The sequence below is a fragment of the Rhinatrema bivittatum genome, chromosome 18, assembly GCF_901001135.1.
Source record: "Rhinatrema bivittatum chromosome 18, aRhiBiv1.1, whole genome shotgun sequence".
NCBI classification, from domain to species: Eukaryota; Metazoa; Chordata; class Amphibia; order Gymnophiona; family Rhinatrematidae; genus Rhinatrema; species Rhinatrema bivittatum.
This window is the reverse complement of record NC_042632.1, coordinates 48090244-48114656: the sequence shown is the minus strand read 5'-3', so window position 1 is coordinate 48114656 and position 24413 is coordinate 48090244. Positions and strand designations below refer to the sequence as shown.

Genomic DNA, 24413 nt, shown 5'->3' with positions numbered 1-24413 from the left:
TTTTCTTTTTCTAACTTCGTGGGGCCTGAAGAGATGTACGTCACTTGTGGATTAACCGTATGTTTTCTTGCCCTTGGGGGCAGGAATGTTTTATACTTCAAAGGGGGGCCGTTCAGGATTCCTGATGCACTTGTAACACTTGAATGTTGGCTGGCCTTGTTCATAAGCCACCGACTTCCGAGCATAAGGGCAGGGAATTCCTGTCTGAGGGGCTGTGAGCTGTTCAGGGAGGTCTTGGCCTTGGGTGCTCATCAGAAGTGAATGCCTGCTCACTATTACTTGACAGAAGCACTTCAGCTCATTGGAGAATGCGTCATGGAGGGGACACATGGCCCTCAGCAGACAGCTCTACCCCAAAAAAAAATGCAGAAAAAAATCAAGGACATGCATGGTAACAGAGGCTGAAAATGTATATCTCATTAAAATAAACCTGCTAGACAGTTAACCGTGACCCTTGCTTTTAAACTTGTCATCGTCCGCATTTTGAATATTTTTTTGAAGCCATAAATTCCAACTGGGTGGTGAGGGTCAGGAAATAGGCCCAGTGAAGATGGGCTTTTGGGCAAAGACTTTAATGTACTGTAGATGCTTTATGGACTCTCTCTTCCTGATCACAGGCAAAGCCAGCCTGTGTACCCCCTCTCTTCCTGTGGATTTAGACAGCCTTACCCGTCGGCACTGTCTGCTGGGGCTACCTTCTCCAGGTGAGTTGTGAGATGGGCTGGCAGGTGAGCCCCCCTCCTACCAACCCCAGTCTCGCTCGCTTTGCCGCTTGCAGCCGGCCACCAGACATCCCAGGAGGGACTGGCAAGCTTTCCCCGCTAGCAGCAGGAGGAGAAGACTCTGTGCTTTCAGTGTGGCATCACCGGTGTCTCCCTGCACGAGAGCAAAACGAAGACCACTGTAAAATGACCATTTGGGGGGTGGTTTCCAGCAGTCTGCATTGTTACAAGTTACGAGCAATTTTTTTTTTCCGCACGTACCATTACCTAGCTTGGGGGGAGTAAACTTTGTGCACGCCCTCGGCCACCCACAGAAGTGGCAAGGGCAGAGTAGGCAGCCACTTGGCCTTGTGCCAACCTTGTAGCTGATTTTCAAAATGAATTACAAAGCACACCCACCGAAAATGCCCATATACTTTGTCCCTGTTGTTTTTTATGGGCGGCTGATGGAGGGGAAGGGGCAGGTACATTTTAAAAGCCCAGGGCAAACTATAGGGATACCCTAACTACTTACGTCTTAATAATTGACCTTGGAAAGATTTTGCTTCAGTCCAGCAGAAGATTGAACATTTTGTTGCCTGTATCTGTCTATAAAGGCTGCAAGTTGTTTACTGTTAAGTTTCATACTACAGAAATGTGAAACAATTTGATAGGATTTCTATCCAGAGTAGTGCCTGTGGCCATCCTCTTAGCACCTCATAAAACATCCTCCAGAGCTAAATTTGGCACAGCATTGACTCATAGCCTCCCTGTGAAGTGGCAAGGAATCCCAAATTAAAAGGAAGTGTCCATTTTACTTGCCAGCTTCTGTAGTGGTAACCAGAATTTGAGCCTTCTGGGAAACTGATTTTCCAGTAGTGAATTAATATTTATGCAAAAAAAAACATTTACAGCCCGCTTATAATGAACCGGCCCAAGCTAAGCGGGCTCCATTTGCTTAGATCAGTAGCGTCACCCGCCACCGACGTGGCAAATCTAGAGCAGAAAAAGACGCCAGGCTTGATGATGATGATCAATCCCCCAGCACGCTGCATTTGACATTCGGTGCAGCTTCAGTTTTTCCGTGCGCACGCATTATCCAGGTAAAGACTTTAGCTCAGCTCGTCTCCATATCGAAATGGACAGTTGTCCAGCTGTTACGAGACCCATAAGACCCTTGGGTATGATGTGAAACCCCCCGAGGCACTATTACCCGCACTTCTGTTTTTTAATTTTGTTTTTTCTGAGGCGGGCAAGTTTAAAAAAAATCCTTTTCTCCTTCTGGTCCTGTGACGCTGTACACTATGAATAATCCCGATTTTATGTGCGAGCAACCTTTGTTTGCCTTCAGCTTCTGCTTTTGCTATGTGTTGCCAGTACCTAAAGGAAATAATTGATTATGATTGTGTGAAAAAGTTCCGCAGTGACTTGTCTTAAAACAAAAAAACCCATCATCGTCCTCTGCTCCTTCTCTGCCCCCTTTTTTCCCTGGTGCCCTTCTGGTAGCTTAGTTTGTGTGTCCTGTACCTTGTGTGTTTGTTTAATTCGTTCATGGAAATGGTGATTATTTTTGTACGTTGCCTTGTGCAATTTTGAAGAGAGAATTAAATAAAACGTGAATAAATACTAATTACCCCCTTTTCTCAGTGTTTAGCTGCTGAAACTAAATTCTTCAGAAGTATAGAAATTGTGATGTACTATAGTAGCTAATAAAAGGACAAACTTTCTCCCAGCGTCCAGAAGCTTTGCGGTCAATTTTCCAAAAATGCTTCATGCCTAATTAAGATCCTAAGTTTAGATGGATTTTCTCGAGAAAATTCACCTACATTTTAAGTTTTTACATCTTGGGTGCCTAGTGCTAAGCTCCTAACGTTTTCTCCCAGCCATTCTCTACCACCCGATTTTTACGTCTCTTAAATTTATATGTTCAGCCCTAATCAGTTTTCAGAGGGGCTGATTTAGGAGCTTCTCCCCAAATTAAGGCACCTAAACCTTTTGAAAGTTGACCACCTATATCTTTGACTTGACCTGAGTGCTTTGCAAATGGAGCTCCAGTTCATGTATTTCTGAGCAGAGCTGATGACTCAAGGAGCTGACAAACCTCCCAGTTTTCTGTTCCTGTAGAAAATCCGACCAGGACTGGGTGCCCCTCAAAAGTATCGGATCGTGGTTTCATGCATAGGCTCCATACAGAATCCAAATGTCCTTTAATCCCAGTTTTGGTTTTCTTTTTATTAGCATTATCCTGATGATCAAATATACCAAAGTCAGGCCCGGTAAAAAAAATTTTTTTTTTCTGGAGGCCTTTTTCATTGTCTTGTCGTAATGTAAGGATGGAAGACGTCATCAAGATAAAATTCAGTAGAACATGCAGCTCTTTACAGACTGCTGTTCAGCCACCTTTTGACGAGATACACCTAGGGCACAGAATTACTCCTTCCTCGCAAGCTGTTGACCAAGCCCAAGCTGCCGAGCTTGACTCTGTTCACATTTAATACAGATCAATTTATATAGAGATGTCGCAGAAATGAGCAGTTCTTTTTTTTTTTCGGGTGGGAGGTGGCAGTTTTCTCCCAGGGCTTTGGGCTTCCACTTCAATCGGAACCGGCCTTTACCGGAGCTACTGTGCCATGAGCCTTCATTTGCAACTACCTGTGGCAGGAAGTGGTTCCCCTATCTTTATATCTCTTCCCAGCCCCCATAGTGACATGCCTGTCAGGAGCCCCAAACCATGGCTTCCTCCAGAGCCCAGCTAATGTGGTTCCTAGGTCTGGCATCTAGGTGTCACTGATGAGCAACAGCTGAGATGCCCTCTCCTAGGGGACTGGGAATGCTGCCTTTGCAGAGAACGGAAGAATAAGGCCTGTGAATTGAACTCTGGTCTCCCGTGAGGCCATGGGCAGCACTACCATTGGGCCAGCCCTTGAACTGTGGTTCCTGAGGTGAAAAGTAAATATCAAACTCCATCTTAAGAGCACTTGTTCCATCAGAACTTCACTACCATGACTTTCCGAAGGGTCCTGTCTGCATCTCACTGTATGTTTGTTTCTCTTTACCTTCAGTCTAGGGTCAGTCATATGTATTTTCCTGTTCTTAGTTAAATAATAAAGTAGTATTTATTGCAAAAACACTAGCTCTTAATATAGATCTGCATTTCCTATGTTTTCAAGATTTATCGTTCTGTTGACTTTGTTTCAAACGACTTCTAAAACTACTCAAAGAGTGCCATCTAGTGAACATCTCTGCTTCCACTGCTTTATGCATTCAAATACATTCCCTTATCCATTTTCAGTATTAGAAATTCAGTCTTATTATTTTGTAGCCTTAAATATCTTTTGGGCCTGTCTGTGCCAGATTTGCTGCAGATGCACCGTGGCTGTGGCCATCAGCACAGCACAACGTGATTGTCCATCTCTCTCTCCTTGCAGGTTTACACATCCTCTCATGCTGAGCCCTGGCATGCACACCACAGGAATCCCTCATCCTGCCATTGTGCCTCATTCAGGAAAACAGGACTTGGACCATTATGACAGAAGCATGTAAGTAAGCAATCACCCCGACAATGTCCTTGATTTGATGCAGAGGGCTGGTAGGCATGGGGGATATTTCTATACCCACAGACGTTTGCCCCTGCATTATGGGTTACGGGTTGTGCACTGCCTGATAACCGCTGCCCTTTGTGGCACAGGTGCTTTTACCTGCAGAGCCGATTAGTTACAAGAGTAAAATCATGTAAACTTTCTCTCTGTGATGCAGACATCAGCCAATCGGAGTCCCTTGTAGGTGGTGCTTTAGGACTCCAAAATCTGTCTTCCATATTCATGCGCATCCAGAAAAATGAGGCCTCAAAATCTGGTCTTTTTTTATTTTTATTTTTTTATTATTATTATCCACTGCTTCAAACACTAATATATATAGATATATATATAGAGAGAGAGAGAGATATGTGTGTGTGTATACATATACAAGGCAGTGAGCATATTCCTGTCTCAGATAGAAACCTGATCTACGATGAGGCCCTTCCTATTACCACAGTGGGTGTGTAGTGTTTGGAAAAAGTTTGCTTCAGGAATCTTCAAGTTGCACTCTAGCAGTGAAGCTTTGAGCAGCCCGAGTCCCAGTGTTCAGACAGTAGCTAACATTGAACAAGTGCTGTACCGTAGCTACAAGGCTGTAACAAAGAGCCGGCTACTGATGATTCGGGTTCCCTCCTCTTCTGTTTAATATTTATCCGGTGTGGGGTCTGAGAGTGTTTTACAAGATCCAAAGTGTCGAACAATTAAGGGTCACCTGAGGAAGTTATGAGCTTAAACCTTCCCCTTTGAAAACTGATCAGGGCTCCTAAATTTAGGTTCCCTAAAAAAATTGGCAGCTCCGTCGGCAGAGTTAAGTCGGAGAAAAAAACATTTGGTGCTTAGCACAGATTTTCAGCACCAGGCACCTAAATGTAGGACAATGAATTGCAGGCCCACATTTAAAGACCTGTTTTAGGCACCTCATTTTTATTTTTTTTTTTCGGAAAGTAGACCCTGTTGGGGATAATTTTCAAGCAGCCTTCTTACATTAGGGGGCAAAATCACCAGTTTTCAGAGTGGGGCTTCTGCTCAAGTCCACTTTGAAAATGATCTTGCCATGTTTCATCGCACACTGTTGCACCTGCTGCTATGTGTGTGGAAAGGTTTCGGGGAAAATCCAACAGTATGCATGCGAGTCCAAACCCTTCCCAACCCTGCCTCGGGGAACGCCTTCGCTCAGTCTGCGAACAAGACTCCCGCTCACATAAGTTTACCCACATAGCAGGCAGGCAGTTTTGTAAATGGTCATTTCTGCGGGTGAAGCACTGTTCTACCTGTGGAAACGCCTTTGAGTATTGCTGTGAGTCAGCGTAGAAGGAAGAATGCAGCTGAATGGACCGTGAATGCGCCGGGCTGTCTGAATAACGAAGCGCTTCAACTCTATACACTGAGGGTTGACGTCTCATACCAGCCTTGTCGGGTGGCTGCTTTACATAGGCAGAAATGGTCCTAAGTTTGCTCACTGCCTTTTGGTTCTTGGACAGGAAACCACAACCAGAACCAAAGAGGGAGAAGGAGCCCAAGAAACCCACCATTAAGAAACCCCTCAATGCCTTCATGCTGTACATGAAGGAGATGAGGGCGAAGGTCATCGCGGAGTGCACCCTGAAAGAGAGCGCCGCTATCAACCAGATTCTAGGAAGGAGGGTGAGTGCCACCAAACCCAAAATATACTGAGTAGTAGAACCTGTTCCATTAAACTTTCTGTCATATCCTAAGAGCAAGTCAGTTTCGTAAAATGCAAGAGATATCTAAGGAAGTGCGGTATGGGCACTCCCCTGGATATCTCAGATAACTCAGGCCTGCACCGTGCAGTACTGAGCGTGTGGGTTCATGAACAGTGGCCCTGGTGATTTATGTACAGGACAATTTCCAGCACTGTTGTACCAACATGAATTGACCATCTTGAAAAAGGGGATGGAACAATCGTCTATGAAGAGAGGCTATAGAGGTCTTTAAGACAATGAGAGGTCTTGAATGAGTAGATGTGACTCGGTTATTTACACTTTCAGATAATAGAAGGACTAGGGGGCATTCCATGAAGTTAGCAAATAGCACATTTAAGGCTAATTGGAGAAAATTCTTTTTCACTTAACGCACAATTAAGCTCTGGAATTTGTTACCAGAGGATGTGGTTAGTGCAGTTAGTGTAGCTGGGTTCAAAAAAGGTTTGGATAAGTTCTTGGAGGAGAAGTCCGTTAACGGCTATTAATCAAGTTTACTTAGGGAATAGCCACTGCTATTAATTGCATCAGTAGCATGGGATCCTCTTGGTGTTTGGGTAATTGCCAGGTGCTTGTGGCCTGGTTTGGCCTCTGTTGGAAACAGGATGCTGGGCTTGATGGACCCTTGGTCTGACCCAGCATGGCAATTTCTTATGTTCTTATGACTCTTCAGCTTGGAGAACAGACAGCTGAGGGGAGATATGAAAGAGGTCTATAAAATGAGGGGAATGGAATGAGTAAACATGAATCAGTTGTTACTCTTTTGAATAGAACAAAGACTAGAGGACACATAATGAAGTTACTAAGTTGTACATTACAACTTAAGAGAAAATAGCTTTTTACTCAATGCATAATTGAGCTCCAGAATTCATTGCTAGAGGATGTGGTGAAAGCCATTAGTGTAGCTGCATTTAAAAAAGGTTTGGATAAGTTCTTGGAGGAAAAGTCCATAAACCATTACTAAGGGAGAGTTGCAGAAATCCACTGCTTATTCTTGGGATAAGCAGCTTGGAATCTCTCTACCCCCTGGGATCCTGCCAGGTACTTGTGACTTGGATTGGCCACTGTTGGAAACAGGATGCTGGGCTCGATGGACCGTTGGTCCGACCCGGTATGGCATGTTCTTAGGAAATGGTCAACCCTCAGTGCAGCTAAAAGTCCTCAAGTTAATCCCCAGCACACAATGTGCTTCCAGCTGCACTGAGGCTTTTGATGCAAGCATGCATTTTACCAAAGTCGAATTGTTTGCGTTCTTTTTGCTTTGAAAATTGGTGCAAGGCCCACAGGTGTAAAAAAATAAATAAATTTTAAAAAGTAATGGAAAGTTTGGAAAACTGCCTCAGAATGCAGCAATCAAGGTCCCAAGGAGGACGATTTTGAAAGCCATTGGCACAAGTCATTTTTAGGTAGGAGCTGGGCCGTCCCTCGATAACTGCTGAAGGCATAGGCAGTGATCCCCCAATGCGCAGACTTTCAGCTGGGGGGGGTGGGGCAGGGAAGGGGGAGATATGTGTAGATGGTTCTGTCAGCTCTACAAGCATTGTTTGTTTTCTTTGGGGGAGGGGGTATGTGCAGCAGTCAGGCAAAGTCTTTAAAGGAAATGAGGTACCCAGGTTTCCCAGCCCCCCCCCCCCCCGGCCCGGTGTGCCGATGCCCGAGGGCTGCCCCCTAGCCGCCGCTGACCACACGAGACTGAAACCTGCACGTGCGGTCGCTGCTCCATCACTGCTCTCTACATTAATGGTGGGGGTGGAAGGGAAATAGAACCAAGAGTTAAGAGAAAATGATAAGTATGAGAGAAAAAAATGTGTGAAGCTTGCTGGGCAGACTGGATGGGCCGTTTGGTCTTCTTCTGCTGTCATTTCTATGTTTCTATGTTTCTCCCACAGGCTCTTGAGTACCAGGCCTGCAGCCACTTGGGATTCACAGTGTCGTTAGTTTTTGGGGTGTGTTTGGGGTTTTTTTTTTTTTTTTGCCACGCCGGACACGGAGGTCCAGGCGGCATCGCCAGCGGCCACACTTAAACAGCCTCGGAGTAGAGGACTTTGAATTTTTCACGTGGTCTGGTAGCGTGGGCTCGTTACCATCCTGAGCCCTTTAAACCCGTGCAGCTAATTTACTGAAAAGGATAATGTTGAAAATGTGCCCATAAAAATTAAATCTAACTGGATGAGAAAACCCCGGCCCCCTCTTCAGCCTTTAAGGGTCACCGTTTAGACACCAATAGCGGAAGGCCAGCAATGCTAATTTAATGTAATTTTCAGCAAGGCACACGGTAACAGCCCGCGTCGTGTTTAAATCTCGAGCGTGCGAGTCGGCGGCAGGTCTGCTTTCGTTCAGGTTCCAAATTGAAATATACCTACCTAATTTCCAGCCGCTCCCTTGAAACAGGACTCCACCCTTCCCCGGACGCCTGTTTTCTGTGCAGCTAAAATTTTATTTTATTTATTTATTTAAAAGTTTTTATATACCGCACTAGGGATAGGTATCTATCCATCTTAGCGGTTTACATCATAAAACACACATAATATTTGACATACAGTAAAATACTATAAAATTACAAAGTTTACATTCATTTACAACTGTATATTCCGTAATGCTTAAGGGTTTGAAAACAGAGTTGTTATGTTCATTTTGTTATGTTATAGGCACAGGTGAATAAGTAAGTTTTCAGAGCTTTTTTGAAATCATTATGATTTTCTGTTAGTCGAATATACTCCGGGATAGAGTTCCACATTGTAGGGCCTGCAATTGAAAATGCTCGTTTTCTGGTTAGAGCTAGGCTTGCAACTTTTACTGTGGGTATTTCCAACATGCATTTGTTTATTGATCTAAGTTGTCTGTTTGGTTTATATAGTCTCAATAGTGAACAGAGCCAGATTGAATTGGGGTTATATAACAGGTTGTGGATTTCTATTGGCTAAAAATCCGCTTAGCTAGATGCAGCCCAGTGCAGGGGGTTAACTCTATTTTTACCTGTGTCAAAGGCACTTAAGCCTTTTGAAAATGTATCCCTTAATGGCCTAATTCAGACGCAGGACTCAAGCCATCTGGAGAGGTTTGCTAACGTATAATCACCAGCCTGGGCTTTGAGCGTGGCAGCCACATGTTGTTCATTTCACTCGGGGAAAACGTCCAAGTTGTCCTGAAATCACTAGCGCACAGTTCGTGACTCTCGTGAGATTTTACTCCTCAGAGTGAACAGATAAAGGTTTTTCACCGTGTCTGGAGTCTTTGCAGCTTGTGACTTCTTTTTTTTTTTCAAAAGACCAAAAAAAGAAGGGAAAAAAAGCCCAGATGTTGTAATAGACGAGCTGTGTGATCTGGAAAGTCGTACAGGCCCTCTTTCTTGTGGGTCCTTTCAAAGCTGTCAGTTTTCTGCAGGACCAGCATGGCTGCTAGAGCTGCTGTAAAGTTTGTCCTGGGAAAACAACTTATGTTCTGAGCATCCCTATGTAGATATAGGGTTTTATGTATATATATAGTAAAAACAAAAACTGGCATCAATTGATTAACGTATTGGGAATTCAAGCAATCTCAAAAGACAAACCCAAGTACTCACATGAAAATTACTAACTAACAATTATCAAAAAGATTTTTATTGTGATTTAAAAAAAAAAATGCTCAACACACACACCCCTGCAATCATATCTACTATCATAAAATATTTGTTCCTTGCTCCCTAGTAAAATTAACTTGTTAAAAAATTTATACAAAATTAGTTCTAACAATTGACTATACACAATCTTTCCAAAACATTATTTATTTAAAAAATGCAAACTTGCAAAATCGATCAATAATGTACCCCAAAATTCAATATCTAATTTTAATGCAAAGACTGTTCAGTAGTTTCAAACCCAAGCAGAAGTTTTAGAATAAGTGTGTATAAGCCCTAATGGTAGAGGCGGAATTGGTTGCTGCCACAGAGACGTGGTTCACGGATTCACATGATTGTGATACTACCATACCGGGCTCTAACTTATTAAGAAAAGACAGAAAAGGGGGAGGAGTGGCTCTTTACGTCAAAAACAATATCCAAGCATCCGAACTGCAGGGAAGATGGGGCAAAGAAGAAGCTTTATGGGCTGACCTAAAAAAAGATGATGGGACATCCGTTTTTATTTTTACTAGACAGGTTTACGAGACAGAGATCTGATTGAAGACATCCAAAAGATGAGTAAGAAGGGAGAAGTGATTGTTGGAGATTGTAATCTACCAGATGTAAACTGGAAAATCCCTTCTGCAGAATCTAACAGTAGTAGAGAGATAGTGGATGCCCTTCAAGGGACTCTGTTCAAACAAATGGTAATGGAGCCTACGAGGGAGGGAGCTATACTCTATTTAGTGCTCACTAATGGAGATAATGTCTGAGTGGGTGCCCACCTTGGCACCAGTGATCATCAGACAATATGGTTTCATATCACTAATGCGATTCGGAGAAGTCGCACGAAGACCAGGGTTTTGTGTTTCAAAAACATGGACTTTATTGAAATGGGGAAGTACCTGGAGGAAGAACTAGAAGGATGGGAGAAAACGAGATATGTGAGACAGTGGGCCAAACTAAAAGGAGCAATTACTGAAGTGACTAATATATATTAGAAAAGTAAAGAAAAGCAAGAAAAGAATGAAACCTATCTGGTTCTCAAAGGAGGTGGCTAATAAAATAAAAGTTAAAAGAACAGAGTTTAAGAAATATAAAAGATCCCAAAGGGAGGATCACAAGGAAGAATATCTGGGGGAACTGAGGGAGACGAAGAAAGTAATCAAGAAAGCGAAAAGTCAAGCAGAAGAAAGGATTGCCAAAGAGGTAAAGCGAGGTGACAAAGCATTTTTCAGATACATCAGAGAAAGGAGAAAAGTCCAAAGTGGTATAGTGAAATTGAAAGATGAATAGGATCAATGAGTGGAGACAGATGAAGAAATGGCAGAAATATTAAATGAATACTTCAGTTCGGTGTTCACTAAAGAAGACTCCGGAGAAGGACCAACGCCAGTTAACAAGAAACTGGAGGGGAGTGGAATGGATGAAACTCCGTTTACGGAAGAGAATGTATGGGAAGAACTAGGAAAACTGAAGGTGGACAAAGCTGTGGGGCCTGATGAGGTTCATCCCAGGATACTGAGGGAGCTCAGAGATGTGCTGGCGGCTCCGCTGTGTGACCTGTTCAATAGATCCCTGGAAACGGGAGTGGTGCCGAGTGATTAGAGAAGAGCGGCGGTGGTCCCTCTTCACAAGAGTGGGAGCAGAGAGGAGGCTGGAAACTACAGACCGGTTAGCCTCACCTCGGTGGTGAGAAAAGTATTGGAGTCGCTGCTGAAGGAAAGAATAGTGAACTATCTACAAGCAACAGAATTGCTGGTCCAGAGGCAGCATGGTTCACCAAGGGAAGGTCCTGCCAGACGAATCTGATAGACTTTTTTTTGATTGGGTGACTAAGGAATTGGATCAAGGAAGAGCGCTCGATGTCATTTACTTGGATTTTAGCAAAGCTTTTGATACGGTCCCACACAGGAGGCTACTGAATAAAACGAGAAGCTTGGGAGTAAGTGCCAAGGTGGTGGCCTGGATAGCAAACTGATTGAAGGACAGAAGACAATGTGTGATGGTAAATGGAACTTACTCGGAAGAGAGATCGGTGATGAGCGGAGTGCCGCAAGGGTCGGTGTTGGGATCGGTCCTATTCAATATCTTCGTGAGCGACATTGTGGATGGGATAGAAGGTAAAGTTTTGTCTATTTGTGGATGATACTAAGATCTGCAACAGAGTGGACACACCGGAAGGAGTGGAGAGAATGAGACTGGATTTAAGAAAGCTGAAAGATTGATTGAAGATATGGCAGCTGAGATTCAATGCCAAGAAGTGCAGAGTCATCCATATGGGGTGTGGAAATCCGAAAGAAATGTATTCGATGGGGGGAGAAGGGCTGATGTGCACAGAGCAGGAGAGAGACCTTGGGGTGATTGTTTCGCCGACTTCAGATCATTAGACACTATGTGACAAGGCGATAGCTAAAGCCAGAAGAATGCTGGGCTGCATAGAGAGGAATATCGAGTAAAAAAAAGAGACGTGATTATCCCCTTGTACAGGTCCTTGGTGAGGCCTCACCTGGAGTACTGTGCTCAGTTCTGGAGACCGTATCTCCGAAGGGACATAGACAGAATGGAGGCGGTCCAGAGAAGGGCAGCCAAAAAGGTGTATGGTCTTCATCAAATGCCTTATGAGGAGAGATTGAAGAATCTAAATATGTACACCCTGGAGGAAAGGAGGAGCAGGTGTGATGTGATACAGACCTTCAGATACTTGAAAGGTTTTAATGTTCCAAAGTCAGCGACAAACCTTTTCCACTGCAAAAATCAGCAGAACCAGAGGTCAAGATTTAAAACTCCAGGAAGGAAGACTCAGAACCAATGTCAGGAAGTATTTCTTCACGGAGAGGGTAGTGGATGCCTGGAATGCCCTTCTGGAGGAAGTGGTGAAGACTAAAACTGTGAAGGACTTCAAAGGGGCGTGGGATAAACACTGTGGATCCATAAAGTCTAGAGGATGTGAATGAAGAGAGGGTGGCTTGCGGGAATGACGGCTACTACCTGGAGATAATACCCTTATTCAATAAACACACACATGGTTAATGAGACTCCAACATTGCTCTATGCTTCAATGGCAAGAGGAAATGTAGAAAAAAGGATGTGCATTCACAAAAAAGCGGGGAGTAACTTGCTTGTTATGGCGGTTACTACCCCAAACCAAATAAGCCTGATACTTCACTTTCAATGCATATCCAGCGTAGCTCTATGCTTCAATGGCAGGGGGAATGAAGAAAAGATTATTTATATTCAGACAACAACAAGGACTGAATTACATAGTCTGGGTAAACAAATAAGCATGGGAGTAGCTTGATTATTGTGGCGGTTACTACCCCTAACTAATTAAGCTAGATATTTCACTTAGATGCAGTTCCAGCACTGCTCTCTACATTAATGGCAGGGGTGGAAGGGAATTGGAACCAAAAGGTTACTAAGGACCAAGAGTAACAGATAAGTATGAGAAAAAAAACAAGTGTGAAAGCTTGCTGGGCAGACTGGATGGGCCATTTGGTTTTCTGCCGTTGTTTCTCTGTGTGTGTGTGTATATAGGGAAGTTAATAGGAAAAAGTTATTGTGCCCTGACATTTTTTTCCACAGGCTTTCTACTAGTGTGTGTTTTTTTGTTTCTTTTTCTAGTGGCACGCACTATCCCGAGAGGAACAAGCAAAGTATTACGAGCTAGCACGGAAGGAACGGCAGCTTCACATGCAGTTGTACCCTGGCTGGTCTGCAAGAGACAACTATGTGAGTATGAGAGGGGGGCAGCGGGGAAAGCGAGGAAGCAGAGCAGATTTAGCAACATTTGAAAAAAAAAATTTACAGGCTTCATTTCGTGGACCTTTTTGAAGATACAGCCTCTGATATTCTATGGTACCTGGAAAATTCCAGCTGTTTATGCACTAGATCTGGATACTGCAAGGAACCTCCTTTGGATACTGGTGCTGGGAAATAGTAGCTTGGTCTTATATAAATTACATTCTGTAAAACACCCCTCTTGGTCCTATTGCAAATCAGAAGTACCCTTCCAAATTAATGAGCTTCCTTTTGGATTTGTGACTGCTGTTCTGTAAAGGCAGACTGGTGGCACAGAGTTCAGAGCCATATCCCTTAGTGTTCTTGCCTGCTGCAAGCTCTGTTACTGTGTTGGGTATGCACCAAAGGGCAATGTGCATTTTTCCTGCGAGAACCTTGGAAACCTTTTTTATATAAAAAAAAAAACAAAACCCCAAAACAAATTTGGTATTTAAATGGATCCTAAACTGCCCTCTGACCTGTGGTAGGGCGCAGTTGGAAATCAGAAAGATGCCAGCGTTCCCAGAATGAAGAACCTTGTATGGCTTCATGCTCGGGCTGAATGGAAACCAAAGGTCTGCTGAGTACAGCCTTTTCCGATTGCCTTCCAGCTCTCCTTTGACGGTGAAAGAAAAGCCCAGCGATCTTCTGATGGCATTTCTGCAATCCCATCCCAATTAGGGGAATTCACTGAAATCTGGAGGTCAGCTCTTTTTTCCGTGGAGTCTGCTATATCATTGGACCCAGCTATTTGTTCTTCCTCTTAAAAAAAAAAATAAAATAAAATAAAAACTGACTAGTTTACTGCAGAAGTTCATAATAATGCGATGGCTGGGACTGTCTCTTAGACTTGTAAGCTCGAAGAAAATCTTCACTTCCAGAATTCATTTTGGCAACATTTTCGTGTTTTACCATTCCACATTTCAAATTTTTTTTTTTTTTTTTTTTAAGACTTCAAAACAGACGCCAACAAAATTTTAGTATCAAAAAGTCAGCTTCGGCCATGGTTAACTGCTGATTTTAAAGCTCATTGTCACCTATTAAATTCTCTTTTTCTGTCCATTCACACAATCACCGAAGCAGATAAACCTCTTTCAACTGAGCCAGGCTCCTAAACTTAGCTTTCCTTCGCATGACGCAAACGATCCCGCCCAGAGGTGGGCCGCGCCGATGCCTTGCTGTGGCCACCATGGAAGCAGCAGCCATTTTGCTTTCCTCCTGCCCAGCAGGAGATTTGAACATGAATTTTCCGTGCTCCAGAGCCGCAGCCTGAGCTTTACAAGGTGGGCCCAGTGAAATGCTTTTAAATGAATAAAAAGAGTGCTGGTATTCTGGGTTCTACGTGCAACCAGAAAAATGCGTGCCATGGGAGAGCTGCAGCGTCAGGGATACTCTCTGGGGAAAGGTGAGTAGTACATCTGCAGTAGTGTCTGTTGGTTTGACTTTTCTTCATCGGGGAAGACTTTCCCTCTTCTGCCCTAATCAAACAGTCAGGCCCGTGCCAGCTAAGAAAAGTAGGCCCCTAGGTAAGGTTCTGATGTGATACTTAGTAAGAGAAGTCGTTTTCTAAATTTCCCAAATAATTTGTATTTATTTAAGAAGGCTTTATGAGCTTTTTTTGTTAACAAATTCTTCAATTACAATTGAAATTTTTATTTATACATGTTAGAAATAGATATATTTAGTATTTTTTTTTTTAAATTTTGCCCAACAAAAGTCGGCTTCTTGAACATTGTAGGCCCTAGCCAAATGGCCATGCTGGCACCCCCTCTCTCCAGGAGTGAACATAGTACACAAGATGGAGTTCAAGACCAGCTGTCTATCAACTCTCCAGATTTTTTTTTTCTCTTCTATCAACTCGGAACACTTTTTTTTTTTCCCCTTTTTATTATGGCTGCATTATATTATGTCAGGCAATTTTAAGATGCTGCAACTAAATAAACCGAAGTCTGAATGAGCGCAGAGGAAGCAAAGACAAAAGAAATAAGAGACTGTGAGCCAGGGTTGGAAGATGTGCATCAGCATTGTTATCACCCTCCTTCTCATGGCTTTGTGACGTCATATTTTTTTATTTTATTGCAGAAATATTTCCTTTATATGGTTTACCATTAGTTTAATAAGAGGCTCAGAGCTAGGAAGTCTTGCCAGCGCTGCACAGGTCGGTGCAAGCGTCTTGGGATGGCCGATAACTATTTTTGTAAGAGAGGTGGCACTGGCGAAGCAGCTTCTTACAGAACCGCCCGGCGCCTGACAGTGCTGAAAGACCGAGGAAAGCACCTGCATAGCGCCGTCCTCTCATCGTCAGAAACGTACTTTTCCGTTTTCTTCTTAAATATAACGTTTCAACCTACGTGCGGCATTTGAAGTGGGTCTCGATAGAAAGGTGGGGGCAGCCCAGAGAAACGAGGAGCGTGCAAATCCCATCTGGTCCTCACTCCGCTTTTTCATCTTTCATCCTCCATTCTGCTGGCCGCAGCAGAAAATTAAAAGGCTGAGCAGAACTCTTCCTTGCCGGTGGGACAAGTGAGGCAAATTATTTAGCCTGCCTCTGGCAGTCCTTGGGCATCCAAATATTTCTGCTTCTCCAGAAGTCACTGCTCAGGTATTGTCCGATCACTTCTCAGCCTTTCGTCCAAGATCCAACTTTAGCTCCTGGGACTGCAGGCTGAGATCTGTCCCTTCTTTAGCTTTCTGGCTGAGGCTGAGTGCTTCGTTACCCAATGCCACTGGGGAAATAAAAGCGATTATGACCATGGCCAGAGCAGGGGGTTTAAACCTCTTATTAAAAAAATGAATTCTGTGAGCTTTGTATGTAATCACTGTGTGTGGGGAAAAAACCGTATTAAATCAGGCCATTTATCCAGTATCCCCGTAAGAAAGGTAGCAATTTGAAGTCTCCAGTTAATACACGTACAGAAGAATTTCTTTACCCAGGCCCTCCTGGACCCTTGTGGACAGATAGCCACAGAGTGGATCTAACTAATCAATAGCCTCCGGCCTTGTTTATCTCATCCTTCGCCATCCTCCTACTCTAGGCCACCTTTCGAGTCCCCCTGTGGGAGTTCATATATTCCCCACATCCATAAGTTTGTAACTGGAGAAATCTCACCAGCGTCTGCTGCCGATCACTTCTACAATCTTGGTCTTCCACAGAGGATGTGAGAGACTTCTGACTAACTAAAATGTTTCCACGTGCGGTACTTAACAACTATGGAGCTCTGCTTTGCCAATAAACGCCTTTAATTTGTAGCACTGTGTATCACTATCTTTTGGGTAGTCTTTGGGCACCCTGGGATACACAAGCACATGACTTTGTTATTAACTCTGATAGATTGGGTTCCCCAGCACGGTCCGAAACTTGTTTCTTTCCGGCTTATTTAGAATTTACATTTTTTTTAAATCAATTTTTCTTTGCCTTATAAAAATATGAAGGTCCATATTCAAACACAGTCCAGCTAGGAAAGTTAGCTGGATAAACTTATTTGGCTAACTTTGTGGGTATATTCAATAGTGAAACTGCACTTTTGAATTTAGCTGGCTGTCTTAAAAAGTTATCTGGCTAACTATAACCACCTAACGTTAGGACCGCTCTTTATTCTGACCAGACTTAGCCGGCTAATTCAACTCCTCCCAGTTATGCCCTCGGAACACCCCTAACTTAGCCAACTAAATTCTAGCTGATTAACTTATTAACCAGCTAAAATGTATCTGGTAAGTGTCCAAATATTCATTTAGCCGGCTAACTGCTTTTGAATATGGACCCCCACGTAGTTTAGCCAAAAAAAGCACAAAGGTCTATCAAATTTGGCTCTTGAATTAATTCGATTAATTCATTTCATTCTACTGTAATTTGATTCTTCTGGACCATAGGAAAACAAAGAAAAGATCAATAAAACATTCAACTTGAATTGGTTGTGTTAGATCTAAAAAATTCCTTTCTTAAGTTTTAAGAAGTAAATGGAAACAAACCCCTGAATGAACTCCTAGAAGAATCTCTCCAAACTCAAATACTGAAATGTACTGTTTGGCTTTAAAGGACTCGTCCAACGTAACTGAAAAGCTGTGTAGTGAACTGACTAAACCTAGTCCATAGCTAGCTGTCAAATGAAATTACGGGTCTCATCGAAGCACGTGCTCCTCTGTAGACAACAGGTGTGACTTAAACTGAGCTGCAGTTTTCCTGTAAAATATCTCGGAATAGAGACGTGTTTTGTTTGTTTTTTTTAAACCTCCTTCACACTAATATTTTTTTGGATGATCTCATTTTTCTGCTAGTAGCTCCGGACTTAAGCTCTTGGATCGATTTTTATTTTATTTTTGTCGATGGTAACCATATCCTCCCTCTCATCTCTTTTGAAATAAAAACAGCCCCTTTGGAAGTCACCTAATGTCGTCAGAACAGTAGCCAAAGCCCATCCCTGTACCCAGGATACTGCCGGGGTGAACTCCTTCCTTTAGTTTCACTATTGTTTCTCCTGCTCAGGGCATTAACTTAGTTTTCAAGGCCCCCTCCTTAAGGCGAGAAATGTTTTCTGCAAAGAGTCTTTATAAAACAGAAAGCCTCTCGCCGAGAGCCAGAAGCCCTCTGCCAACAGAATAGCATTTCCTAAACTTGTGCTTTTATCTGGAAAGCAGGTTGTGCGCGCACAGCCAACCAAGAACTTGTCTGGCCCGAAAGCTGTTTTCTGGCTCGGTGAACAAAGCTGGGAAGCACCAGCCCGCTTCGTGTTCGTTTTGTTTGACAAACGTACTTCTGCCTCTTCAGGTCTGGTGTTCTGAGGAGAAGGAAGGAATCTAGGTCACGTCACACGGGCTCGATATGGAACAGGAAGCGCACTTGCCCCCGCACTGAAAAAAGCTTCGCTGTGGTTAGGATCTTTCCACCTTCACTCAAACCGCAAAAGTAATTTAAAAAAAAGTCCTAGGTTGAACCTAAGGCAGCAATTAGTCCTCTCTCTCTTCTCCAGCCCAGATTTTCTTGCAGCCGCTCGCTGCCAGGAGCCACCCCATCAAAGCCCAGCGACGGTTTATTATTGCATCCCTCCGTCAGAGAAGTCATCAGAGGACAGAAGTGTGGGCCTGCTTACGGAAAAAGAAAGAGAGAATATTAATAGGACCTGAGCAGTGAAATAAAAGCGAAACTTAGCGATTTTTTTTTTTTGTCTTCCTGCAGTAACCGACTGGTAAGAAGAACTTTCCCCATCGCATTCCTTGTTCCGAAAAGGTGCCATGGTCTTTGGGGGGGGGGGGGGGGGAAGGTCGCCTACGGGGGGCGGGGGAAAGCCAAGGAAAACCGTTTAGCATCCTCCTGTCCTCGCCATAGCGTACCATCCAATCTAGGCTCTATTTTCAAAAAGGTTTTTCACATCCTTCTGGGTAAAAAAAAACAAAAAAAAAGCCCTCTTCTAGGTACCTCGTGCTCATTTGGGGTTGCAAACGTAGTAACCTGTCGACAGCACTGGCATTTCCATCAGTCGCTGGTAATTCTAACTTGGGCTTGGATGCACCATGAGGATTATTAATGGAAAGAGATGAAAAATAAGCCGCTTGGCTTGATGAGGCTCCTTCGTCACCCCCCAGCCTGATGTGAGCATGGCAGCTTACTATGCACCCATAGTATGTTTTAAAGCAAAATCTTTTGTAGAAATGCGTTCTGTAAGATGTATTGTTTCTAAGCAGTCTATGCTGAGCATGACGAGGATAGGGGAAGGTGGGAAAGAGCAGGCAGAAAGCCAAATAGATAAGTTCAGGAGGGTTCGGTTTGTTAAGGGTCATATTTTGCAAAACCTGTAATGTCACGATGGCAGCTGGGGAAGGGCCCCATAAGAGCTGTGACAGGCGCCTTAGGATCCCCGCTCCCCTTTGTCAGGGTGACGGTGTCGGCTGCTCCCGGACGAGGGTGGGTGGGGGGGGGGGTCCTTGCGCCTGTATGTCTAAGCTCCGCCTCCTTTCTCATGTCTAACCCTTGCTCTTCAGTCTTCAGGCTCTTCAGTTTCTGAACCCACACAGTTATGCTCAGGGCCCCTGGAATTGTGCGGCACCTCGGGGCCCCTCACTGCAGCAAGGGTAAGAGAATTCTGCGGGCAACCGTTAAAAAAAAAAAAGCGCCTTCTGCGGCACTCCTGCGGCAGTGGGGGGATGTGTTAGCCGCCTGCAATTCTGTACCCACAGAAATCCACTGTCAGCTGCAGAATTCCAGGAACCCTGGGCTGGCCACGCTTTCATGGCCAAGGGGGGATGCTCGCTGGCCACGGAACGTGCTGAACCCCTTGAAGGAGCAGCACGGGGCTGGATTTTCAGAGCAGGCTCTATGGGCCTAGGGACTGCCTAAGAACTAACTCGAATCCCCTGCCACTTAAGAGAGAGGAAGCTAAATCCTGTTTGTGGCAGCACAGCACAGACAGAAAAGGAAATTCTTCTGCAAAATTCGGCTTTTGTGCTATAGAGTCTTTTTTTTTTTTCCGTTGTGCTGAAGGAGTAAAAGCGTGATGCCTGCTCTGCATTTTAAACCTCAGGGGTTGTGTCGAGCACCTTGGCCTGCAGCGAGCAAAGCTTTCCAATAGCTGGTCTCGCCCGGCTACCTCCATCGCAGTGCAAGATGGGCAGCAGGAAGCAAAGGCTGGGGTAGGAAAACGAGGGAAGGAAGAAGCTGTACTGAAAGGGTTTCTTACCATGTAGAGCACTTCTCCTCCCCTCCCTCCTTTGTACCACTTGGGGGCTGATGCTGTAACCGAATGAAAGTGTCCCTGAAAGCCTCGTAATCTTACTAAAACGAATGCACCAACATGCGAGGGCCATTGAAAAGAGTTGCTCTCGCATAGCAGTCTCCATGTGCTGGTTTCTCACTGTTTGATTGGCCGGTGATGGTGCTGGGCAGCGTTCCTCCTTCTCATCAAAATGGTGGGGGGTGGCCAATTCTTAATTACCTAACTCTGGGCCCGGTGCATTCTGATCCTCGTCAGCCCACTATAGCTAATGGGAGAGGACCAAGGAGTATGTTGGTGATAAACTATGACGGGGCCACCGAGGAGCTCCCATTGGCCAGCGTGGCAAAGTGTGGCTGGCAGAGGTGGGGGGGGGGGGGGGGTGGGGGGGGGGTTAAACGCTGATAGTGGAGCGTGCTCTGCAGGAGTGCTGCAGAGTGTTTGTCAAATCTCCGTCGTCTTTTGCATGGGGGTTGAAGTGTTTTGTTTGTCAGCCCAGGCCTTTGGCTCGACAACTGCTCTTAACAAATTTCGTATTGCGCCAAAAGCAAAAGCTTCCTCATTGGTGAGGGGTTCACATTAACATCGGTCTTCCTAGTGATTAAATGCAAGTAAGGCGTCTTTTTAATCATCCATTTAATGCACAGTATCGAGCATTTTATTATATTGCGTGCCAGGGACTGTACAAAAGATATATTCTGAAGAAATATTTGGTGCAACTTATATCAAGTGGAAAGTATCATAGTGAAACCACTGTCATTTTTTTATAAGAAAAGTGTGACTGATTTATAGCGGTTATGGTAAAACAATAGCAACTTATTCCGAAGTTAACGTGAAACCTTAAATGTAAACATGTTTTACCATAATGGTACTGCTGTCCTTACAGGATGACTGTTTTCTTGTAGTTCTGACTGATATACTGTACTTTAAATGCAAATATGGTCCTTGCTAATCAAGAGAATCTGTCCTGTGTGTTCTCGGGAAGCGACAACTGCAAAGGCCCATTTCCTGAGAAGGCACGAGGTGGCCAACTATAGCTCAAACCCCAGCCCATAGGGAATGTCCCACGGACCATGAGTGAGGGAAGTAGCCAGCACTGAAGAGTGGCCAAGGCCTCCCCACTTGCAGATGAGCAGTGAGACGGAGCCATGGTCCCCGCGGGCCGAAAACCAGTCTGGTTTTTCAAATAACCAAAATATGCATATGAACCTGCTTCTTTCTTTTTTTGTAAACCAAATGTAGATATCTAATCAGATGAACATTCATTGTGGACATCCAGAAAACCAGACTGGTTTAGGTCCTTGAGAACCAGTCTCGTCCAGCCCTGAACTTTGCTTTCTACGTAATGGTCATATGTACTGTTAAATGTACTTTTATATGTATATATATATATATATATGACTCTATGCATGCTGTTTTGCCAGGAGCATCTCAAAGCATCGTAGTCTGGAAATACTCCCAGAGGGAGGGGAAGTTAGCTGCACTCCTTGAGATGTAGCTAACTTTCCCTCGGTAACACAGCTTGCTAAATTTTTCTGCAAGCCGCACTGCTGGTTGCCAAGGCAGTGAACTGCTTTGCATGCATTTGCATGTGATGCAGCTCATTACTGTGGCCACATTGGACCTGATTTAAGGGGCAGGAAATAAATGTGCGGAAGCTTGCAATATTGGCAAATTCTGCATAGGATTTCCATTTTGACTGCAATAGTGTGGGGGGGGGGGGGGGGGGGGTTTGTGTTTTTTTTTGCCAAGCAGTAAATGCTGTTTGTAATACACAGACACTGTATTGCAGCTTAGCAAACAGGGACCCATTGTGAAGTACCCTCTTGAGTTGCTGATTTTAAGACTTCAGTTATCATTGACCAGCTGTTCCCAAGCCTGTCCTGGTGATCCCACAGTCAGGTTTTCAAGGCATGCCAATATAATTCCTGCATATTGACCAGCTGGCTGTGGGGTCACCTGGACAGATGTTGGGAGCAGCTGGTTTAGATGGTTCTGGAGTTGTTTAGAGTTCTAAACACAGATTAGAAATACCACATAATGCTTCCTGCAAGTTGAGTTAATAATTGTCCATTGGTCATTGAACGCACATGCATGGTATTAATCCGTAAAAGCCAGAATATTAGTTTGTAAAGCCAGGCACTCTTGAGCCATGACCGCATGGCATGGTATCGGGGAACATGCCGTTGTACACTTCAGTAATGACTTGTAATTCTGCGGTTGTTTCCATGACAAAACTACAGTTTTACAAAACATTTGATTTTCTTGACTAAGCTTTCGCCTATTAGAATTTCAAATGTGCTGTCCAGCAGCAGTGCTAGCTGGCTCCTCCAAAACGGCGTCTTCCAGAGCGCACACAACGACTCTCGCTGCCATGCGGGCCGTGATTTCCCGTGGACTGGCTGGGAATGGGGATTTTGCAGAGCTGGCGTATGCAGCCCCCCCCCCCCCCCCCAAGGGTAGGAGTCCCAACCATTGCCGAAGAGCATCCCCCCTACTCTCCAGACTCGGGGTGCGGGTATACAAGCCCTGGAGGGAGAAGCCCCGGCTGCCTGTGAATGAGCGCGTCTAGGGATTTCCAAGTCCGTGCATGCAGGTGGGGAGCTGGCGGGTACTTCCCAAGGAAAGAGACCCCTCCCCCCCCTGGAGAACTGCAGCTGCTTTTCCTGGGGGGTGGGGGTGGGGAGCCTTTTCCGGTCAGAACACCATGCATGGCTTTGAGAATATAGAACTGCACCCACACCTCCCCCAGCCTGCTCCACAACGCCCGTTCGTCGGTGCCCATTCAGGGTGGACGGTTTTTCCCAAAAGCCCTTTTACACGCGGGTAAACAGCTGTGACCCTGGATTAAAAGGGCTTTTGGCATTGCCCTCCCTGTATTCCTAGTCAAAAGAAGCTGGAATAGGGAGAGTCTCTTTCAGCGACTTCTAAATGTGTAAATGGAAACAAATTCTTCCAGCTGCCAGCTGATCTGCTTTCTAATCATTTTTGCTGGCACTGCTGCTTTAAGTACAAGTAAATTGCCATCTCTGAAATCCACGTTCAAAGCCGCCCCTGAGCAGGTAGGATGGCCCGAGAGCACTTCTCCGGATAGAGATCCCTGGCTTTCTTCAGGAGTCATTTTTCCAACCGCACTTACCTGGGGGCCTTTAACGGGCTGGTACAGCGACTGCCTAAATTGTTACCATGCTCCGGGACCCTCTGGCACCACCTCTTCTTATGTATTTACCTGATATTAGTCTGGCTGTCTCCCAGAGTTTGCCGGACAAATCTTTTGAACGTGGACGTCAGTGAGTTGAAAGTTTTTAATACTGTGGAGTTCTTTTCCAGTGGCTCATGTGGACGTGGATAATTTCATCACTATATTTCCTTCTCCTCCCCATTACATAAATCTTCACACTGACTGAAGGGCTAAAACCCCTTTTATAACGCTTAGAAATGAAATATGCACGTCGCAGATGGAGCTGGAGGGTTGAGAATTGCTCATCTCACGAGGGTTTACGGTAGACCCACGCTCTCCATGCGTCTACCGCCTGTTAGCTAATGATGTAGGATGGGCTGTGAGCAACACCACTTCTCTAAGATGGCTAAAATAAATAGGGATGTGCATTTCTTTAAAATGACATTGTCTATTTTGTTTCATTTCATTGGAACCATGAAACAAAAGAATAAATGCCAAAATGTGTGGGGGAGGGGGGTTGAGTTTCGTCTTAGTGCGCATGAATTGGACTTAACGCACACTAACCACAAAATTAGGGAAAACTTACAAAAAAAAAAAAAAATCAAGGAAGAAGTGACACAAAATGAAAACAAAAAAAAACAACCCACTACACACTATCATAAAATGAATCTTTGGTCATCTGAGCAGTGGCGGTGGGGTTTATGATCTGGCACACCTCGCATGGCTCATTGCTGGTGGAAGGTGGTTGGGGTCTGTATCCTACCTGCTCCCGCCCCATTTCCACTGTCCCCTAGGAGCTAGAGATGTTTGCATATTTTTGGTGGCTGACCGTGAACATAACAGCAAAGCAGTCACCCTGACCCCACTCTGCCCTCTTCCCACCATGCGCCATCCCATGAATTTGCATGCCACGCCATAAGGCCAGGTACAAAAGCTCACAGCCGGACTATGAATGCCTTTCTTCACCAGCAAATGCCAAACACTGCACTCTCTTCCTTTCACGGCAGGGTAAGAAGAAAAGACGAACCAGAGAAAAACAGCAAGATTCCAGCTCAGGTAAGATTGCCAGCTTTGATGTTCAGTGTGTTTCTCTGGCAGTTTTCAGCTGCCTATTGTGTAGGACGGCTTCTTGGCTTCTGTCAGTGTTCAC

General features: G+C 44.6%; 1 protein-coding gene across 12 annotated transcripts in view; it reads left to right on the top strand.

Moving 5' to 3' along the window:
• Window positions 1-24413, top strand: part of TCF7 (transcription factor 7) — a 115384-nt gene that overhangs the window by 78247 nt on the left and 12724 nt on the right. For 5 of the 12 annotated variants that reach the window (XM_029583791.1, XM_029583792.1, XM_029583790.1 and 2 more), the window contains exons 6-11: window positions 618-704; window positions 4130-4240; window positions 5761-5923; window positions 13223-13330; window positions 19355-19444; window positions 24271-24319. In XM_029583791.1, coding sequence (XP_029439651.1) covers window positions 618-704; window positions 4130-4240; window positions 5761-5923; window positions 13223-13330; window positions 19355-19444; window positions 24271-24319 — 608 coding nt within the window. The remainder of the gene's footprint in view (window positions 1-617; window positions 705-4129; window positions 4241-5760; window positions 5924-13222; window positions 13331-19354; window positions 19445-24270; window positions 24320-24413) is intronic. The other 7 variants (XM_029583797.1, XM_029583796.1, XM_029583794.1 and 4 more) reach the window with 3 other exon arrangements.